Source organism: Diabrotica undecimpunctata, chromosome 5 (genome assembly GCF_040954645.1).
Source record: "Diabrotica undecimpunctata isolate CICGRU chromosome 5, icDiaUnde3, whole genome shotgun sequence".
Classification (NCBI taxonomy): domain Eukaryota; kingdom Metazoa; phylum Arthropoda; class Insecta; order Coleoptera; family Chrysomelidae; genus Diabrotica; species Diabrotica undecimpunctata.
The window spans coordinates 141472684-141494989 of record NC_092807.1 but is presented as its reverse complement, the minus strand read 5'-3'; the positions used below and the strand labels follow the sequence as shown (position 1 = coordinate 141494989).

Sequence of the window (22306 nt, the reverse complement as noted above, 5' to 3'; positions counted from 1 at the left end):
TATAGGATCCTGGTTTCACTTATTCTGTCCCATTACGTCTATTTTTGAAATTTAATTATTTATAAACGACAAACGATAATCATTTTTTAATAAAAGAGATTTTAACAAATTGTTACATTTTAAATTGTCAAATTGTTGTAACAATTTAACAAAGAGATGTTATTTACCATCCGACAAATATTAGAGAAAAACTGGGAATTCAACCGCGATGTGCACCAAATTTTCATAGATTTCCAGCAAGTATATGATTCCATAAACAGAAGCAAATTGTGGATAGCAATATTAGAAATGGGAATACCAAGAAAATTAGTTGAAATAACGCAAATGTGCGTGACAGACTAATATGCGAAGTAAATATAGGAAGCAGAACATCGATGCAATTTGGTATAAATTCAGGACTTAGGCAGGGGGACCCCTTGTCACCGTTGCTGTTCAATTTTGCTTAATATGCAATATGCTTAATATAATAAGTAAAATATCGTCTGAGCTGACAGGAGGATTTGCTGATCAAGGATCAAAACTGTTGCTGGCCTTTGCTGATGATATAGATGCAGTCACGCATTCTACAAGAGACGTAAGAGAGGTGTTTTCACAGCTCGAGGAGGAAACAGGTAGTCTGGGTCTCCGAATAAATGAAGAAAAGACGAAATACATGGTAGTAACCATCCAAGACCAAGAGTTAGGCAGAACGTCAGTATTAATGATCACAACTTCAAAGTAGTAAAGGAGTTTAAATACCTGGGGGTGATAATCACAGCGACAACCACATAGAAAAAGAGGTCTCAACAAGGATAGCTACGGGAAATAGAGCATTACACTCTCTTTCAACATTATTAAGATCGAAGCTGCTAAAAAGAACATCTAAATTTAACACTGTACAAGTCGATTATTCGCCCAATTATTACATATGGCAGTGAAACATGGACTCTCAACCAGCGGGAAATCAATAAGCTTCTAGTATTTGAAAGAAAGGTTCTCAGAATAATATTTGGCCCTCAAAGAGATGCATTCACAGGGAATTGGAGAAGACGCCGCAATGCTGAATTGGTGACTCTGTATGGAACTGAAAACATAGTTAGACATATCAAGCAAACCGAATAAGATGGGTCACGTGGTACGATCAGAGGATGACAGAGTGTTAAAGACAGTGTTTTTTGAAAGACCAGATGGTAGAAGATCAGTAGGCAGTAGCAATTGGGGTACAACAATTGAAAATAAAAGCGCAAGATCGTAGAGGATGGAGCGAAGACTCACCCCAAGTTGTAAAGGCAGTGAAGAAGAAGTGAAGATGTTAACGAATGTTTCTAGCAAGTAATTTTGGCTCTATCGTATAAAAATGATTCCCTTTTTAATATCGATGTTGTGATTTTAAATTTTGTTTAGAAATAATATTTGTTCCGTGATTTTCCATACATATATGCGCAATAATAAAAATAATGAAAATAAAGCAGACCCGATCCTTAACCAAAATTTTGTTTATAAAATTCATTAATTAGTTGAAAATATGTATTATCAGTACATAATGTCAATAACTACATTATAGCTGATACATTTAATCTTGTTCTAGATGTCAATGTATTCTAATTTTGTTTTGATTATTTTTAAAGTCTTATCTAATGGCACATTTTTGTAAATAATCTTTTTATGCCAAAACTTTCTTATATATATATATATATATATATATATATATATATATATATATATATATATATATATATATATATATATATATATATATATATAATGAACCAAAAGTATTTGCTGACAACGTAAGGAAGTAAACGTTAAATAGTGGGTTTGCAGCAATAAAAAATGAAAAGTGTACTCTTTTAAATTTTTATTCCAAGCTTTCGGACATTGGTTATGTCCTTCATCAGGGAGCTACAAATGTGATTAATAAATTGTTGGTGTTGGTATAATTAATTAAAAATTGTTTCTACTTACAAACTTAACGAGGTTGTATCAACGAAGATGTGTTATAATGTTGATAAAATTTATCATAGTCTCTCATCTTTTTTAATATATAAAAACAATTTTTATGTTTAAAAATTTTTAAAAAAATTAAAAAAATTACTGTAAATACAAAAACACTTAATTATTCTAATTATATATAATTATAATATAGAATAATTAAGTGTTTTTGTATTTACAGTAATTTTTTTAAATTTTTAAATATAAAAATTGTTTTTATATATTAAAAAAGATGAGAGACTATGATAAATTTTATCAACATTATAACACATCTTCGTTGATACAACCTCGTTAAGTTTGTAAGTAGAAACAATTTTTAATTAATTATACCAACACCAACAATTTATTAATCACATTTGTAGCTCCCTGATGAAGGACATAACCAATGTCCGAAAGCTTGGAATAAAAATTTAAAAGAGTACACTTTTCATTTTTTATTGCTGCAAACCCACTATTTAACGTTTACTTTATATATATATATATATATATATATATATATATATATATATATATATATATATATATATATATATATATATATATATATGTATATATATATATAAGAAAAAAGAAGTACTTGTGACTCGTTTGGAACAAATATATAACTGTTTTGGATGGGTTGGAGTCAATAATAGGGCTTTAACTATTTTTTTATTCTCGAGCTTTCAATTGTGTTTACAATTATTATCAAGAGCTAAAAAAGACAAAATACTTACAAGGTTGAACTAAAAAGAAAAAACAAAAACAATTTTTGTTAACTTACCAAATAAAAATTAGTTTGGTAAGTAAAAATCACTGCTTACATGTTCAAAATATTTAATACAAAAATGTTTTTTTTATCTAATAAATGTTTCTCTGAAAAATTTTTATAATTTTGAAAACATTTTTTTTAATATAAGAATAATTGAATTTATAAATAAGTTCAAATAGCAACCAATTACAAATAGCCTCAATGTCATAAATTTATTTATTAGTTCAACCTTGTAAGTATTTTGTCTTTTTTAGCTCTTGATAATAATTGTAAACACAATTGAAAGCTCGAGAATAAAAAAATAGTTAACCAATAGCCCTATTATTGACTCCAACCCATCCAAAACAGTTATATATTTATATATATATATATATATATATATATATATATGTATATATATATATATATATATATATATATATATATATATATTATTTAATTTAAATTTAATATTCGATAATTTATTTAAAAATGTTGTTTATTCGAAACTTCAAATAAACTTATTTTTAAAGTAAAATTGTGGCTTATTCCCGAGCAAAATAGTAAACCCTGAATTTTTATATATATATTTATATATATATATATATATATATATATATATATATATATATATATATATATATATATATATATATATATATATATATATATATATCCCTGCATTGGGATGCTGCACCCATCATTTTCAAGCTTGGTTCCTTAATGTTATCGACACTATCGCATGCGTCATCAAACTTTTTCTTTCTAGTCTTTTTTTTTAGTCTTTTTTCTTTTTCCTCACAGTAGTTTGTATATCATGAGTAATTGAATTTTTCATTATTTCCCACATTATGTCATTATTATTTTGATTGTCTACGCATCTCAAACTGGTCTGCAATGCTGCTTAGTTATCATTTATTTTTTGTATGTCTTTGAATGCACCCGTCTTTCGTATCGGAATTTGTTCTGACTGACGGTTCTTTTGTTTAGAAATTTTTTAAACATTTAGACATATTAATAGGGAAGACTAAACTTGTGTTAATGGTATCTTTGAGACATGTTTTTGGGACAATTTTATTAAAGGGTAGTTCATATGTTGTCAGAAAGTCAGGGAGAAAGAAATTCTTTCTCCCCGAGACAACATTAATATAGAGATCGTTACTGTTCTCTGCAATTATACCGTCGTGTCCTGAGCTTTATGATGTTTTTATTTTTCTTTTAACGTTCCCCTGAAGGAAAAAATGAAAAAACTTAGTTGTTTATAATCTACTGATAAATGACTTGTTTATATATTACACTTGTTTCAGTCTAAAGACAAATCAGAACGATTGTATCCTAACTGCGATTGCACAGTTTGGATGAGATCATGCGAAGAAGAAATTACAAATCCAATAAAAGGAAATGTTACTGGTAAGTTTTATTTATAGTGTTTTCGCAATCACCACGGAGTAATAAAATTGTAGAAGCAGGCGTTTCAGGCGTGGCTTAGGCCTGGCGCATATTCAACCCAATCGAGGCCCAACACACGCCGAGGCCACGGGCGACCCGTTCATTTATTTTTATATAGTAAAATTCCACTATTTGGAAGAGTGATTTCATCGTTTAAACGGCGAATGTCCTTAAATTTAAATGTACTCAGCGGCCCCCGAAAACTACCCGTTTAATTTGTGTTTTTTCATCAGAAATCATAGAATGTACATATAATTAGTACATTTATTTGTGCTTCTCTATAGCAGACGTAACCACAAGATGCCGTACAGTGTAGCCGATTCTTGTTCACAAGTAGCAGTTATGGTCATACAAACCTGAATTCTTCGACGCAGCGATTATTACCGACATAAAAATTTCAAAAAAATGAGTTTTTTCAATAGTAAAAATTGAGCACAAAATTGTATTGAAATAAATTTTATTTACATGTTTAGTTTTGTTACATATTTAAGTTTATAAAATAAAAATTGATATGTTACATTTCCATTTCATTCCCATTCCCTTTCAAAAACTTGGCAACTTGGGAATTTGTAAAGCATCGTAGCGGTAATACCACCGCACCTACCGAAGCAAGAAACGTTCATTTACATAGGTGGTGCTGGCGGGAGTGCTTCTGTTGCCTTTTGTGATTATATTTTTTGCGGTTGAAGTTTGTGGTGATAATCCTAGTGTTATTGGAGTTTGTCGTTTTATAGTCAATTTTTAATTATATTCTGTGATTATTAAAATATAATGGACGAACAACCGAGTTGTTCCAAGAGAAGACAGAAAAATGTTAACGTCAGAAGAGAAGGTAGTGATACGATATGAAGAAATTGAATTGCATGATGCAGAAAAATGGTATCAAATATTAGGCCAAGCGGTCGATATTTGTAGCAGTTTAACAAAAGTATCCATTAGCTGTATTTATCATGTGCCTAAAAATACATCGGAAAATAAAAAGCAAGTAAAACGTAAAACTAGAGGTAGAAAAAACATTGTTTTGGATGACGAGACAAGACATTTTATTTTCGGAGTAAAATTCCAACACAGAAAAAATGTCTCAAGGGCTCGAAAACAATTACTTTTTACCCAAGATATCTCGTAGAGTATTATTCAGAACTATGCGCGAAATAAACTTTCGATATGTAAAAACAGAAAAAGTGTGTTATTGAAAAAAAAAAAAGAAGAAATTATTGTGTGGAGAAGAAAATATTTTAAAGAAATACGCACACTTTGCAGCATTGAACGGAAACATATTATTTGGATGAAACCTGGATTAACGAAGGTCATACAGTTGGAAAAGATTGGCAAGATTTAAATGTCAAAGGTAAACGCGAAGCATTTATAGAAGGCTGCTTTACAGGATTAAAAGCTCCATCAGGAAAGAGACGACGTTTAATCATTATCCATATAGGAAGTGATACAGGGTTTCTTGATGATGGTTTGCTTCAGTATGAGTCTGGCATTATGTATTTTTAGGGGAATGTAGGGAATAAGTCACAAAATATATTCAAATGTTTAATTTACTGAAGTTTCAATCTCTATAAAGAGACCGTTTTCAAATATATAAATGATATATATATATATATATATATATATATATATATATATATATATATATATATATATATTTTATAGCTTTTTGCTTGTGGAATTCTGTATTTTTAGGGAGAATTTTGAAAATAAGCCACAATATATCTATTTACATGGTTAATTTACTGACGTTTCGATCTCTATTTCAGAGACTGTTTTTAAAGTTAGAAAAAAAAAATAAAATAAATAATATAAAGATTATATAAATAATATTATATAAATATATAATAATAAACAAATAAAATAAATGTAACTATCGTGTATATCTTTGAAAACGGTCTTTGGATATAGAGATCGAAACGTCAGTAAAACCTATAAATAAATTTATATTGTGGCCTATTTCTAACAAATAATATTTAAAAAATATAATATAATTAACGTTGAAATAAAAGTGAGTGTACGCCACTGGATTTTCATACGTCTTTCCCCACTTCTCTGCTTTCAAACGATGAAATCACTCTTCCAATTAGTGGAATTATAGTATAGCGCAGCGCATATTAAACCCATCCGTGGGCTGTCGACAGTGTCGACGTGGTCAGTTGCTAAAATGACTTCAATCGAGAAGCATTTGTTAATCAGTTTATTGGACTCTGAACCGGAAGATGAAGACGTTATAATTAAAAAAGGAAAAAACGGAAGAAAAATCAGTATTTAAAAAAAGAGAAAGCCGTGGAGAGTTTAAGTTATCCAAAAGAAGTTCCAGACGTTTTCAAGGAATATTTTCGCCTCAATCGAAGCCAGTTCTGGGAGGTCTATGGTATAATCGAAGATGATATAAAAGGGAGAGGATGTAATGCTCAAAAACCTTGTCTAATGTCCATCTCAGAAACAAAAACAAGTAAAAGTAAACAACAGAGAGTAGTGGGAGTGGAATACGCACACCACGACCCACGAAAACTGTACGCTGATGACAAATCTTTCTACGTGTGACAGGCGTGTGCATGAGTGGGTTTGCGGGTGGGTTTGTGGTACCTCGCTTCTAATGGTACTTCACAAAACTCTCCACGCCATGGACGTATATTTATACGTCCAGGCTCCACGCAATTCGCCGGCGTGTGCTGGGCCTCAGCTGAGTTTCATATGCGCCGGGCCTTATTATTTACAGGGTACTAAAATGGGCTTTTAAAAATATTTGTTTCAAATAGGTCATGAGTAGACAACATTTTTAGCAAGCGCGCCAAATTTTATAGATGAGATTTGCTAACGGGCCACACAACATTTTTTTATTATTCAAAGTAAACGAGAAATACAATCAGAAACTGAGGAAACATCAATAACAGGCTAAGGAATCAAAATGTAAATGAAAAGACCAGACAGATATAGACTCCTACTGGACCAGAATAAAGGAAGACGTTGAAGCAGCAGCGAAAGATGAAATAGGAACAGAAATATGTGCCCGTAAAAATTATTCGTTTGACGATGAATGCAAGAATGCAACAAAAGAAAAAAATTAACCCTACAGAAAGATGCTTATCCGACGAACTAGAACAACTGTCGAGAGTTACCAGACAAAGAGAAGAGAAGAGAAGAGAAGAGAAGAGGATACACAAAAGAAAAAACGAAACCACCTTAATACGGAACTTAAATATATATAAATATATAGAAAACCTCAACAGAGAGAAATAATTCAGAGAATTCTATAAGGAAGTTAACATCAATAGAGCACAATTCAAGGCAACCACAAAACAGTGCAGAAGTCAGAATGGCGACCTATTAACAACAACGAAATATGTATTGAATACATGGGTGGAATACTTTAACCAGGAACTTAATATAGAGGAAGAAGAAAACTTGGAAGACGACAGAGAAGAGGTAAGGGGAACGGAGGAGAGGGAAGAGGAACCTCTAACGATTCTTGAAATTAAAGGTGCAGTTAAAAAACTAGCCAGAAACAAATCGTCCGGAATAGATAATCTTCCAGCTGAACTATATAAAGAAGGTGGCCACGATACCATAATGGCATTACAGCAGCTTGTAAAAGAAATATGGATATTTTATAGGACTTTGCACATAAATTCTCCTGATGAATAATGCAATCAAAATACAGTTCCGCTAATTCTTCTGGTTATATTTATAAAAAATGCAGTGTGGATCAAGGTTTATACCTGACATGGTTTTTAAGTTTCCGTGTTCATTTCACGCCAGGCAGCGTAGTTTTGCAATAGACACGGAAACGTTACAGCATATTTGTTTTCTAACACGTTGCAAAATCACAAATTGCTCAGCTAAAACGTATACGTAAAAACTGTATACGTATCATAATAGAGTTTTTTAACATAGGATATTTTGGACTATTTTGGAAGGAAGGAAACTTTGTTATTATGTTTTCTTTCCACAGATCTAACGAATGACAATTTTTTGAACACCAAAGTAGAAATGCGAAGATTTCTACTTTGGTTGACGAAACTTGGTTGACGAAACCAAAATTCAGATTTTTTTGCTTTAATATGTGCCTTCTATATTATAAAAGATGAAAAAGACATGGGGAATCTAAAAGTTGCATTCCACCACATATCTCCTCATCTAAGCAAAAATCCTTGGTGAACTGGTTTCTTGTACTCATAATCTCATGGTTGATAGCAACAAGTCCTCGTAGACACTTCGTCTCAGGACTAGCAACCTGCAGTGAAATCTTACGTTGCCATGTTAACTATTCCTGTTATAACTTAAACATCCTAGTTTATAAAGTTAAATAATGTAACTTACAGTTAATTTAACAGCATTTAAAGGGTTTTTACCCAAGTATTTAGTGACACATAAGATGTATATCCAGATAGCAGTGATGATGGAATATTAATTCCGAAAACGTTCTGTGATGTAGCCCGATAGGGTTTTTTAATATTATACCTTTTATAAAGGAATTTTTCAATTCCTTAATTGCCAATGACTTTTCAACAATAATTGTGTATTTCATCTCCTATTAAAAACGTCTGCACTATCTAACACCATAATATTGTATAGCGACGATTGCAACTAATAAAAAAAACTGCATTCCGGCAAACAGCTTGTTAAATCTTGCCTATGAGTTAAATATAGAAATTATTCCGAAATTTCTTTTAAAGGGACATACTCAAATGGAAGTTGATTCTGTTTATTCAACAATTGAGAGAAAATTAAAGAAGAGGAACATTAATATACCAGCAGATTACATTTCTATTTGTGAAACTGCCTGCAAAGACCCTTATATTTGAACCATACATTAAAAAAAATGGTCTCTTTAAAATACACCAGTTCAATCAGACCCGGAAAAAAGTTGGTGACCCCCATGTAACGGACCTGAAACAACTCAAATACACAAGAGATGGCATTTTTTACAAGTTGAGACATTTCAAGATTCGAAAATGTTGGATGTCAGAAGAAATACCAAGTTTGAAGTGACACCATTTGATAATTTGCCATCTCTCTACAGCAAAAAAATAAAAATTTCTCTGGAAAAATACAATCATCTTCAAGCTTTAAAAAAAAGTTTGCTGCCTGACTATCACTCATTTTATGATGAGTTACCGCACAAATAAACACTTCGAAAAATGTTCTGTTTATTTTAGTTTATAATGTTTATTTTGATCCTTTTTATTTCTCAAATAAACCTAATTTGTCAGATATTGTCTGTATTTCTTTTCCATACGATGGTGTCAAGGTAGAACCAGAAAACTAACTTAGTGGTTTTGAATTTAACATTTACTAATGAAACTATTATTATTATTTATATTTTTGATTTTTGCAGTCAACTTCGGTATGTACTTTTAATTAAATGAAAAATTCATATCTCCAAGTTCATTACTAAGAAAACTGCGTATCTCCAAAAAAATAAAAATAAACAAAATATACTATAATTTGACTAACAGTTATAAAAAGAAACAATCTAGAACCAGTACAAAAAAAATTGGACGAAAACAACACATTTACGTCGCTGGAGATAGTTTTTTGTGTCTCCTGTAAAATTTGGACAAATGGAGTTACGCAGTTTACAGATTAGGTCGACGATTTGTATCGGAAAGTTTTATTGGTGACGCCCTCAAAGAGCCTATATGCAAAACTAAAAAAACAAACCTCGTAAATTACAAAAATTATTGTATCAAATAAATTGTATAAATAAAAGTCATTTTATTAACAGTTTACTAAACACTTCGCTGATCTATGACACTGGACGCGGCTCTTCCGAAATGTTTAATTTTTAATAACTTCTATCATTTGATATTATTTATTTGATATTTGATAATCTCTATCTTAATTGTTGAAATTATGAAATCTAAACTTAAAAAATATACTTATACATCTTTACAGTTAAAAATTAGATAAAATTTTTTCGAAGTTAATTATTGATATAAATTACAAAAATTATTGTATTAAATAAACAAGTTTAAGTAATTTTATTTGCAGACTTCGGTAATCCGCGCACCAGATGTGCGCGCACTCTTCCGAAATGTTTACCTTTTACTAACCTCTATCTTAAATCTTAAAATGATGAAATCTAAATATAAAAAATATACTTATGCATGTTTACAGTTAAAAATCAATTCAAATTTTTTTGAAGTTAATTATTGATATAAATTACAATAACTATTGTATTAAATAAATAAGTTTAAGTAATTTTATTTACAGTTTACATAATATTATAATAAGTATATTAAAAGGGTTAAAGACTTCACTAATCTATGACACTAAGGGTCGCTCTGCTCTTCCGATTTTGCACATAGCGAATATGCGTGTTGCTTTCATATTTTCTGATCTTAGCGAGTATACTGAATACACTGAATTGTGAAGGTATAGCTTGTGGATTTTCTAAGCGACTATTATCTTGAAAGTATCTGCGCGCCGGCTCGTCTAAAATTACTAAAATTTGTATGGTCAAAGCGTAAATTTGTACTTTACGCATGCATGACTCATAGCTGTTTAGAAAATCCCATCGATATAATATCAGTGGCACACCCAAGGGGAGTTTTGGGGGATTAACCCCCCCCCCCCGGACCCTATTCCGATACTGTTACTTACACATTTTAAGGACTCAAAATGGAGGTAACATCATTTAAAAAAGTTTGGTGACCAACCAAAACCCCCCCTCCAGAGGCAAATTCTAGGTGCGCTACTGTATAATATAATAAGGATGCAACCTATGAATATAGTAAATACGTGCGTCCAAAGTAGCTAATAAGAATGGCCGATCTTGTTTCCGGAATGTCAGTGGTGTACGAAAAAAATTCTTTTGGTACATATGTACAATAATTATTTATTTTCGTTGTTATTTACATTTGAATAAAAGATATAACGAAGTGTAACATTGTAAAATTAAAAAAATATTATTTTTATAACATAAAAGCATATAAAGCATATATATTTTACAAGTACGTAGTTGCGCATATGACGCCACTGATGTGACTGAATGCAAAATATTAAACATTTAACGAATTTATTAATTTACCAAAAAGAATACATTAAATTATTAACTTTTATTGACCACAGAATTTTAACAAAAGTACAGAGTCTTAAAAGGCATTAAAATAAAAGTCCGCTATTGTTAATAAGGGTCAGTTATTGTTATATTTCCTCAATACAGGTGGGAACAAGTAAAACTCTTAAATTCACATTTTTAGCGGCAGACTCTATTTTGTTTGAGCCTCCTGTGCAGTAAATTTGTTAAAACTTTGAGTTATTACTCCGTCTCGATTGCGAAAAGATTATAAATCATATTACTCTGAAGTAGTGTATTAAGTTATAAATATTATGTCAAGGTATTATTCCCAATTGGTTAAACGGATCTCTTATAAGGAATGGACCAGGTTCCTTAAAAGTTGGAAGTGACGAGTTTACTCATCTGTTCGATAGTTCAGCTCTACTTCATAGGTAAGGACATACAGATTGAACGAATTTAAAACGGAACATACGAAATCAATGTATTTCGGCTCAACTCCGCTCTAGGTGGTTGGCCAACAAAAGGTTGTCAAATAATTATATTATAAAAATCCAATACTTCAGCGGGCTGCTGGATTCTGAATTCATTCAAGAACAAGTCAAAACTCCACCCAAATAGGTTGCCTAGAATCACTGAAAAAACTAGACTACACAAGCAGTTATTATGCTGTCAAACCACTTATCGCTTCCTTATAGTCCAAGAGATAGAGCCGAAATTTTGAACTGATCAGTAATATGACATTTCTCTATTGGAATATATTCATTGTAACTGGGTTAAGACTTTGCCTTACAGGCGAACGCCCCTCGTGGTACAGGGGGTGGCTATACGCTATACACTTGCCTGCGCATTTTAGGTCTAGGTAACAATTTTCAAACTGATTTTATTATGATATTTTTATACCGATTGATTTGAAAATTTGTATGCTCACTTCTGTTACTATTCTGAAAAGCGTCAAGTAGAGTTTTCCTCAAAATTTTCCAAAAAAATTTCCGTAAATGAAAATTTTCGTAATTTTTTGAGGTAAAATCTAATTTGTAGAATCCTTTCGATTTTCTGTAAGTTATACCATGTTTTTTTTCCATAAATTTTCAAACGATTTTTCCGATAAGAAAAAAAAATTAGAAAAACTTTTCTAAAACATTTGATAAAACTCTACGTCATCGTCTGAATCTTTTATAGAATATTCTGTAGTTTTAAAATTATATTATGATAATGTTTTTTTTTTCAAACTAAAGTCATATTTACTTTACAAATCACATTTTTTTCTTAAATATAAATATTTTACGAATTAATTTTTAATTGAATAAATGTTTGATATTTATATTTTATTAAATTAAAGTAATTTTATAATGTTAACTATAAAATATTTTTGGTATAACAAATAGTAATTTTACTTATTTTTTGTTACAATAAAAAGGTTTTTAAATTTATATTGCATAAATAATGGTTGTTCAGATATAAGAAAAATTTGATTTATTATTACATTAATAATCAAATACAAATTATATTATTTCTATTTATCAATAGGTAAAATTCAATTTGTAGAATTCCTTTAACATTTTACAAATAATTATTAATAAAAATCAATTTAATAGTGGAAGTTTTGAAATTTACTTTGCAGATATTTTCAATATTTTTTTTAACTTTTAAATTGATTGATTTTTTTTTTCATTAGTTAATTATAATTTTACAAATTCTGTTTGGACATTAAGTTTGCATCATTATTATTTTAAAATATTAAAATAATAATGATGCGCGTTCCATTTAGATCAGTAATTCTAGACGCATGCGCTAAATGTAATAAGTATCAAGATGCTTTTATCCAACTTGGTGAAACTGACTTCGATTGTAATGAAGTTTTTGAAACCTTAGAAACTTTCATATGTCACTTATATGGAACAGGACTGACGAGAACAATTCCAAAAAGAAAAGTAAACGATGTCAGATTTTCACTATTTAACCGGCAGTATAAGTTGCATGATGTGAACGAGCCTTTTTAAAAAAAAACTAAAAAATTTCGATGCTTCAAGCTTACCACCATGTCAAGATGAATTACACCAACATCTACTGCGAGCCCATTATATTTCAAATATTTGGACAAATGCTCATAAAAAAGTACCAACAGAATTGATTGTTGAAGAAAATGGTTGGGAGTTTGAAGATGAAACATATAAATTCAAATGGTTTAGTGGAGCTCAGATGCCAGAATTAGTTCGAGAAGTAGTGATTGAAAATGAAGCAGATAATGAATGTGATATTATTGAAAGTGAAAGTGACAAAGAAAGAAAGTGATGAAAAATGACGAAATTTTTAAAGTTTTTCTAAATTTTTTTTTCTTATCGGAAAAATCGTTTGAAAATTTTTGGAAAAAAATCATGGTATAACTGACAGAAAATCGAAAGGATTCTACAAATTAGATTTTACCTCAAAAATTACGAAAATTTTCAATTTACGGAAATTTTTTTGGAAAATTTTGAGGAAAACTCTACTTGACGCTTTTCAGAATAGTAACAGAAGTGAGCATACAAATTTTCAAATCAATCGGTATAAAAATATCATAATAAAATCAGTTTGAAAATTGTTACCGAGACCTAAAATGCGCAGGCAAGTGGTACATTTGACCCCGTTTTATGGCTCTCTGTACCAACCCAGCTGTCCGCTCTTTTGGATTTAGAGTTTTCAGGGGCTAAATAATGAGCCATGAAAATGGCGGACATATTACTTATCGTTAATTGTTCCCCAAAAAATTGCAATTTCACCCCTGTCCGCCACCCCTTATGTATCCACTCTCGCGTCCGCCCTTTGGGATTTCGTCTAGTTATACCAAGATCTTACTCTGGGCAAATTTTCAGCCATATTATCGATCGTTAATTTTTCCGAAAAAAATTACAACTTCATCCCTGTATAGCCACCCCCTGTACCACGAGGGGCGTCCGCCTGTAAGGCAAAGTCTTAACCCAGTTAGAATGAATATATTCCAATAGAGAAATGTCATATTACTGATCAGTTCAAAATTTCGGCTCTATCTCTCCGACTATTAGGAAAGCTGGTCTTTCCTTTAAAGGAGACAGATAGTTGAACGATATTTTATACAATGTCTATCACCGGGTATGGATTTATTTTTGTTCAAGTTTTATATTGGTCCACTATTTCAAATGCAGTTCAAACAGACATATATTAAATTGTATGTTCCGTTTTAAATTCGTTCAATCTGTATATAAGTATTTTTATAGATATGTTGACATTGCTTCGCGTATCTGAATTTTTTTAAGTATTATCGATATCAGATGAATTTTTTTCTAGATTTGGAATAAAAAAAGGAAACGTAGAATACTCATGCCGTTTCTTACAATCAGAAGTATTTAAAAAGAATTGGACAGCCAATAGAATAGTAGCATGTGAATTCGGCACTAAACTTGTTAAGGATCCGTGTCATTCAATTTTTAAAAGGTAAAATATATTTCTAGTACACTATTATTTGACAGATGATTTTTTTGTGAAATTTAAATAAATCAGATTTAATACTACCACAGCTCAGCATAAAAATAAAAACTCTTCGGTTTCAGAATAGCAGCTGTTTTCCGAGATTCATCAGATAATTCTATGATCTCAGTATATCCATTCGGAGATGAGTTGTATGCTTTTGGAGAAACTCCTAAAATACATAAAATTAATCCTGATACACTAGAAACCGAAGATAAAGTTGCCGTTAATGATTATGTATCGATAGTTCATCACACTTCCCATCCTCATATTTTAAATGATGGTAAGTATCTGTAATATCTAGATTCTCTTTTTTTGTTTAAAGTTGATTATTAGAATATACTAGCGGACCAACTCGACATCGAGTTTTGATGTAAGTTTTGCTGATATTTAAGAGGGGCGGAGTCTAACGATCCATCGTTTCCGTCGCCTGGTGTAAATGTTCCAAAAATCCTAAAAATAAACTGTATCGACGCCAATTTTTTTAAATTGAAAATCGATACAGTAGTTTTTTAGGATTGTCAGGAAGATTTACATTAGGAAACGGAAACAATATGATTGTTAGACTCCGCCCCTCTTAAATAAAAAACGGAAGTAAAACCGAAAGTAACTTTTTTTTTGCATATTTTAGATTGTAAAATGCCACGTTTAAGAAAAAGAAGTCGGTTTGAGAACACTAACTAACTAACTAACTAAATTTATATTTAAATATTATTTAAAATCAAAAAATACAGAAAACAGTATGATGCTCCGCGCTAGTCTACACTACCGCCTACTGTTCCACTTTTTTGAGAATACGCCACAATTTTACTTTATAATAAATTTATTTTTTATTTATTTATTTAAAATAAACCTAATTTAAAGTAAAATTGTGGCTTATTCCCAACAAAATTAATAATATATTTCTAACTAATAAATTAAAAACAAAGTAATGCTTACCTCATTATTTAATTCTTCAAGTATTAAACTCAAAACGTAGCCTAAATCTCTAAATATCCATCACAACACCTCACACACGCTGCACTTGTTGGAAACAGAATACTTTCTAACTAAACATAAAAATAAAAAAATACCAACTCATCAGATAGTGTAAAACAGACCCATAAATTAATATCGGAGACAGGAGGATCCCGAGTTTTGGGTGGTCATTATCGTTATTCCATAAGTGGAAACACTTGTTGGTGCATTTCAGCATTCGAGAATTGACGCGTTGTTGCATTGTGTATAATATTGAATTCCTATACTTTACTATAGGAAAAATTCATTTTATGGCCGCCATTTTTAAACCGGTTCGAATTTTTTAAATTTTAAACCTTAGGAGGAATCTACTCAACAATCTGTTTAATTATTCGAAAAAATTATTCTCCTATCTATCACCGTTTAGGAGGAGTATTGCACACAAGAAAAGGGCTTAGCCTTTTAGTATATAAGATTATTTGTACCACCGATCTGCTCGCAATTTTTAAAATTCCGATGTTGTTGAGCCCGACAAGGTTTGGTAAAATTGATTGAAAATGGGGCCTGCAAAGTTGGTAATACTTCGATTCAAATTTTTATTGCATTATTCATCAGAATTTATGTGCAAAGTCCCTTAAAATGGATCATGTCATGAAGGTAGTCATCAAAACAGTGAACTTTATTAAGTCGAAACGGTTAAATTACCGTTAGTTCCAAGAGTTTCTCAAGTCTTTGGATTTACAGTATAATGAAGTTACATTTTATGCAGAAGTAAGATGCCTGAGTCATGCCAAAATGTAGAAGAGTTTTTGAAGGGAGAAATACAATCATTCTTTGCAAGCAAGTCAAAAAGTATGCCAGAATTTGAAGACAAGGAGTGGGTTAGCGACTGCATTTCTGGTCGATATAGTTAGCCTTCTAGATGTGGTTAATACTCGTCTAAGGAAAAATCTATTAATTAATAACATCTATGATTTTATTTCCTCATTTAAAATGAATCTTAACCAACAGTTAAGGACAAAAATCTTCACTCACTTTTCTACATTATTGCTCAGGCGGATATCACAAATGGCGGCAGATAAATACGTTTCGTTAATATCCGACTTGAACTTGGAATGGAACATTGTGAAATGTACTGTAATACCCAGCTCAAGGAGAAATTTAATCCGGTTGGTTTAGAAGAGTTTTATAAAACATATTTGGCCAAGAAGAAATATCCAGCATTTTACAAACATGGTTAGTCGATGATGTCGCTATTTGGAAATACCTACAGGTAGAAATACGTATAAGCGGATGGCAGAAGCGATGGATTGAAATTAAATCTGAAACATATTTCTGCTGTGTTAATTTATCAATATGTCTGCTGTGTATATTATAGAAAACGCAGTAGACAAATATATGAATTTAGTTTCGCCAAGTAAAAATCTTCAGATTTCTACTGTTTGTTATTAAATGGCGTTGTAAAGTCCTATATATAATATATATATATATATATATATATATATATATATATATATAATTATTTTTATAATTATTCCTTTAAGACGGGAAAGATTTATTTCTAATCCAGAGCTTCTGCATAAATTGCTCGGAGGAGACCTAATAAGGTCGAAAAACATACAGTGCTGTCTTTTCTTTATCTACTGGGTCCATTTCTACCTGCCAGTATCCAGACTTCAGATCTAAAGTAAAAAACTATTTACTTCCAGTCAATGTGTCCAACGTGTCGTCGATCCGAGGCAGAGGATAACTATCTTTCTTGGTGACGTTGTTCAGCAAACGGTAATCCACACAGAATCTCGTCGTTCCGTCTTTCCTCTTAACCAGGACCACAGGAGAGACCCATGGGCTCGTAGAAGGTTCTATCACTCCGTCTTTCTTCATTTCCTGAACAATTGTTTCAGCTTCCTCTCTTTTCGTCTGTGGTAATCGTCGAGCTGTTTAACGAATTGGCTTAGCATTACCAGTATCAATTTTATGCTTTACAACGGTAGTTCTTCCCGTCTTTCGGTATGAAAATATCACGATACTGCCGAAAAAATTCCCTTAAGTTCCTTTTCTCCATCTGATTTAGAGACTGTCCTGCAACTGCAACCATTTGGTCGAATTTGTCGTTGGAATTATCAGATGTTGTCGCCTGACGGATTATGGATGTCACAGATACACAAGTTCCTACTTTTGTCTCTTTCTTGATGGTCACTGGGTAGTCATTGACGTTGATAAGTCTCACAGGAATTTCTTTAGCCGAAGTCACCAATTCCTTTCCAATTATGATTCCACGGCCAACCTCGTCGTCATGGTTCCAAGGCTTCAGCATCACAGGTGTCCCTTCGTCCACAATTCCCTGTAGCCGCGCTACTATGATGGTTTCGCTTCTCGCAGGCACGAATGTATCTTCTTTAATGGCTGCTTGCACAGTGTTGTCATCATGTGGATGAAGAAATACCTCCTCGTTGCCAACTTTGATTACCTTATTCTTAAAATCCTATTGGAATCCATGCATATTCATTACGTCCATTCCTAATATAACATCCTCTTCGATGTCAGCAACTATAACAGTATGGACAAACTTTTCTGCTCCAATTCCCAATTGTACCTGGATTTCTCCATGAATGTTGGCATTTTCACCTGTAGCGGTCGCAACGTCCTTGGTAACAGTTTCTTACGGCTATTTATAACTGTCGAGCGTATAATGGTCCTGGTCGCTCCGGTATCCACCAACAACGTATGCCTTTTACCATTTATTTCTCCATCTACATATACACTATCTTCACGACATTTCAAAGAAGCTATTAGTATGAGAGAGTCTTTGGAAAAGTTCCGGGTCGAAGCTGCCCCCCTAAGGCCGACCCGTTCTAGTTTTCCTGATGGTGAGTTTCTTGATTTGCGTCGTACCTAGGTTGCTTACATGAACTTCGTACGTGTCCTATTTCGCCACAATTCCAGCATTTTATAGTCTTTTTTTTCTTGTATGTCATACTCTTAATCATATTAACGAGCTGGTCAAGTTTATCTTCATCTCCTTCCTGTTTTAGAGTCCTAACTTCACTGTACCCGCCAGAGGCCTGCGTAGCTGACTCGTATTCGAGAGCGGCGGATAAGACATCAACCAGCGTCTTGTGACGAGCTAATCGCAGTGTTCTCTGCATTTCATGATCACGAAGACCATCAATAAATGTTTGAACGGCCAATTTTTCCATCATGTCTTCGGGAGCTATTGGATAAGCATATCGTACTAATCTGGCAATATCTACCTCATATTCTTGAAGAGCCTCATCTTTCTTCTGTTTTCGATTTTTAAGCTGCGACTGATATACATGCTCCAAATATTCGTGGCCATATCGCATATTTAACCTTTTCTTCAGTTGTTAGAAATCATCCGTCTCCTCTACGGCTATGGTCTGAAGCACATCTAAGGCATCTCCTCGAAAAGCGATAGTCAGGTTTACAGCCTTTTCTTTTTCAGACCATCCATTCGCTCTTGCAGCTGATTTGAACTGTTTCATCTTCGAGATGTCTTCTTAAATTAGTAACTGTGAGCTCATAAATCGTAGGCATTTTCACTATTTATGTTACATTTCACTTTTGACACCAATTGTTGTATTTTTATTATTAATCTAATTTATTGTCTTTATTTATTATCAAAGGTTCGATTTATAACACTTACAAATTTATTAAAATCTTTATTACTAATTTATTTCACAATATTTATTTCCGCGTACAATTATATTTTCGGACTCAAACTAACTCGATATTAAAAAACTAACTAACTGTTTACAACAAAATTCCTCTTTAAATATAAAATGCCGTTATTCGAGAATTGCGACTATTCCCCATCGAAGAGCCGAGAAGGTCACTGATACTGGTTTTATTCAGCCTGCTTCTGGAAATTTCGAATCGTGTGTGACTCATCAGAATTCAGGTTGACAAACAGAATAGAAAGTAATTAAAAATAATATATTTACAGTTTTATGCGCCATAATATTTATCGTAACATTATTTTTATTATTATTTTTTTTGTATGTGACTCTAATCTAGTTTATTATCATTTTTATTATATATTTCAAGCTAGCAGATCTCACCTATAAAATTTGGCACGCATGCTGAAAATGTTGGCCACCCATGTCCTAGATTTTCAACACCTTAATTTTATGGAATGTTTATTTACAGAAAAGATAATAATTTTTATAAAACTAAATCAATATCAATATTTTCTTATTTTCTGTTATACCTACTTTTTGTTTCTTACAGCTACGTTTTTTATGTCCAGGTACTATTTACAATTTGGGTTTGTCGGTGCGACCTACTGGACTTTACCACAGTATTATTGAATTTGGAAAGAATGAAAATGGTAAATATGTACTTACTTACTTTAAATTATTATGTCTATTGCACTGATCAAAATATTATAGGATCCAGTAAACAAATGTTTGAAGAAGCTCAAATAGTAGCATCAATTCCTGCAAGATGGCAACTGAATCCATCTTACATGCATACTTTTGGTAAGATAAATTTTTATATTTAGTTTACTTGTAAGATCATAGTTAAACCTATTAGTATTTTAGTTAATAGATTAAAAGAATTATTATTTTTATTGGCAATAAGCCACAATTTGAGTTTAAAATAAGTTTATTTTTGATGTTTCGATTACCACTTCGGAAATCGTTCTCCATATTTAAATCAAATCAAATGGACATCTCCATAAATATATAATGAAAATAGACTGAGAGTTGCAATAGATCGGCGTTCCCCTAGTGTGACAGAAAACTGACGCCTGACCACCTAACCTAAGCCTCTTATCTATGCGCCTGACGCAAAGCAATATACCTGAATCACAGTTTAACCAGAAACTCAGTTAGGTAGGACACTCGGAGTGGGCGCCTTTGAAGTATAAAAGTATCCAGACGCCATATTGAAAACAGTCTAGATCAGTTACGGACTGGCACAAGTGGTTATAACAGAGACGTGTTTATATTATTTCAAAGTTAGTAAACAAGTTAATTTGAATTAATTACAATCGACAATATATTGTTTTAATTTTAATCTTCAGCTGATATTGTTATTTTATAAACACTCAACTGGTATCGTGGGGTGCGTAAATACCCCAAAATTAAAGTGACCAGCATTTATCTCTGCATTGAAAAAAAGAACACACGTCTCATACAATATTTATTAATAACTAAAAAATACAAAAGTTAAATATTATTATTAAAAATGTTTTATTTATTTTATACAAAAATAAAACTTTTCTTCTTCTTTATGTGCCCTCTTCTACCGAAGGTTGGCGACCATCAAACGATAGTTTCTCTGTTTTTTGCCGCATGTATTATGTTCGCAGCTTCTGGTATTTGAAACCATTCTCTCAAGTTTCTCAACCAGGATTTCTTCTTTCTGCCCAAACCTCTTCTACCTTTAATCTTGCCTTCCACGATAAGTTGTAGCATACTGTACTTATGATTACGGAACATATGGGCCAGGTATGACGCTTCCCTCCTTTTAACAGTTGTTAACAATTCCACCTCTTTACCCATTCTTCTTAATACCTCTGTGTTGGTCACTCTGTCTGTCCAAGGTATTCTCAGTATGCGTCGATACAGCCACATTTCTAGAGCCGCTAACTTCTTTATAGTTGCTGCTGGTAACGTCCACCCTTCAACTCCGTAAAGTAGCGTAGAGAGTACGTAGCATTTCATGGCGCGCAATCGGAGGTTAACGCTTAGGTGGCGGTTGCGAGCTTTCTCATTTTGATGAATTTGGATCTTGCTATTTCAATTCGGATCTTAATCTCTACGTCTGGGTCTCACTTATGATTTACTGTATATCCCAGATATTTAAATCGGTGTACTCTTTCAATAAATTCGGCTTCAATATTCAGGTCGATATGTTGAATGTTCTTTTTACTGATCACAATAAATTTAGTTTTCTTTCTATTGATCTTCAGTCCAAATTGGTTGCCAGTTGTATTTACTCTATTTAGCATCATCTGTAAATCTTCGATGTTATCGGCTAGTATAACAGTATCATCTGCATATCGAAAATTACTTATTGGTACGCCATTAATCTTGATGCCCTCGTTGTACTCTTCCAGTGCCATCAAACATTAGTAGTCTTTGCAGATTAATGTACAAGTACCTCAGTACCTACCTATTGAGTTTTATGACCTTTCATAACAAAATAGAAATATTCATAACATCAGACTGGTACAATAAAATATATATATATATATATATATATATATATATATATATATATATATATATATATATATATATATATATATATTGATGATATGATTAGTGTTTAAAGAAAATAATTTATAAATTATATACTACATAATATTAGATATGAAAAGTATTTGGTTATTTTAAGTTATATACTAGAGAATTTTATAAAAATATATTTATGTGAGGGCAATTTTAAGAAATTAGCATATAATAATTGTAAAAAGTTGTATTTTAATGTTGTAAATATATTTAAGTGAGCCATGTGATTAGGCAACCAGATATACATACTCTCGAAGTGACAGATAGAAATTAAGAATTATTACGAATAAAAAGTGGGGTTATAATAATAATGTTAGTTTAAAATGTTTAATTTATATATTATAAATATATTATAAATTATTAATAGAAAAGTATGGAATTCTCTAGATCACCGGAGATGGCCTTGTTTGCGAAATGGTTTGTTCCAGA

At 31.6% G+C, this 22306-nt stretch overlaps 1 protein-coding gene across 2 annotated transcripts in view; it reads left to right on the top strand.

Moving 5' to 3' along the window:
• The window catches only part of ninaB (neither inactivation nor afterpotential B), a 67852-nt gene that overhangs the window by 4737 nt on the left and 40809 nt on the right, over positions 1 to 22306 (top strand). For both annotated transcript variants that reach the window (XM_072532873.1, XM_072532872.1), the window contains exons 2-7: positions 4009 to 4111; positions 11494 to 11605; positions 14478 to 14624; positions 14741 to 14940; positions 19885 to 19965; positions 20027 to 20116. In XM_072532873.1, the coding sequence (XP_072388974.1) occupies positions 4009 to 4111; positions 11494 to 11605; positions 14478 to 14624; positions 14741 to 14940; positions 19885 to 19965; positions 20027 to 20116 (733 nt within the window). The remainder of the gene's footprint in view (positions 1 to 4008; positions 4112 to 11493; positions 11606 to 14477; positions 14625 to 14740; positions 14941 to 19884; positions 19966 to 20026; positions 20117 to 22306) is intronic.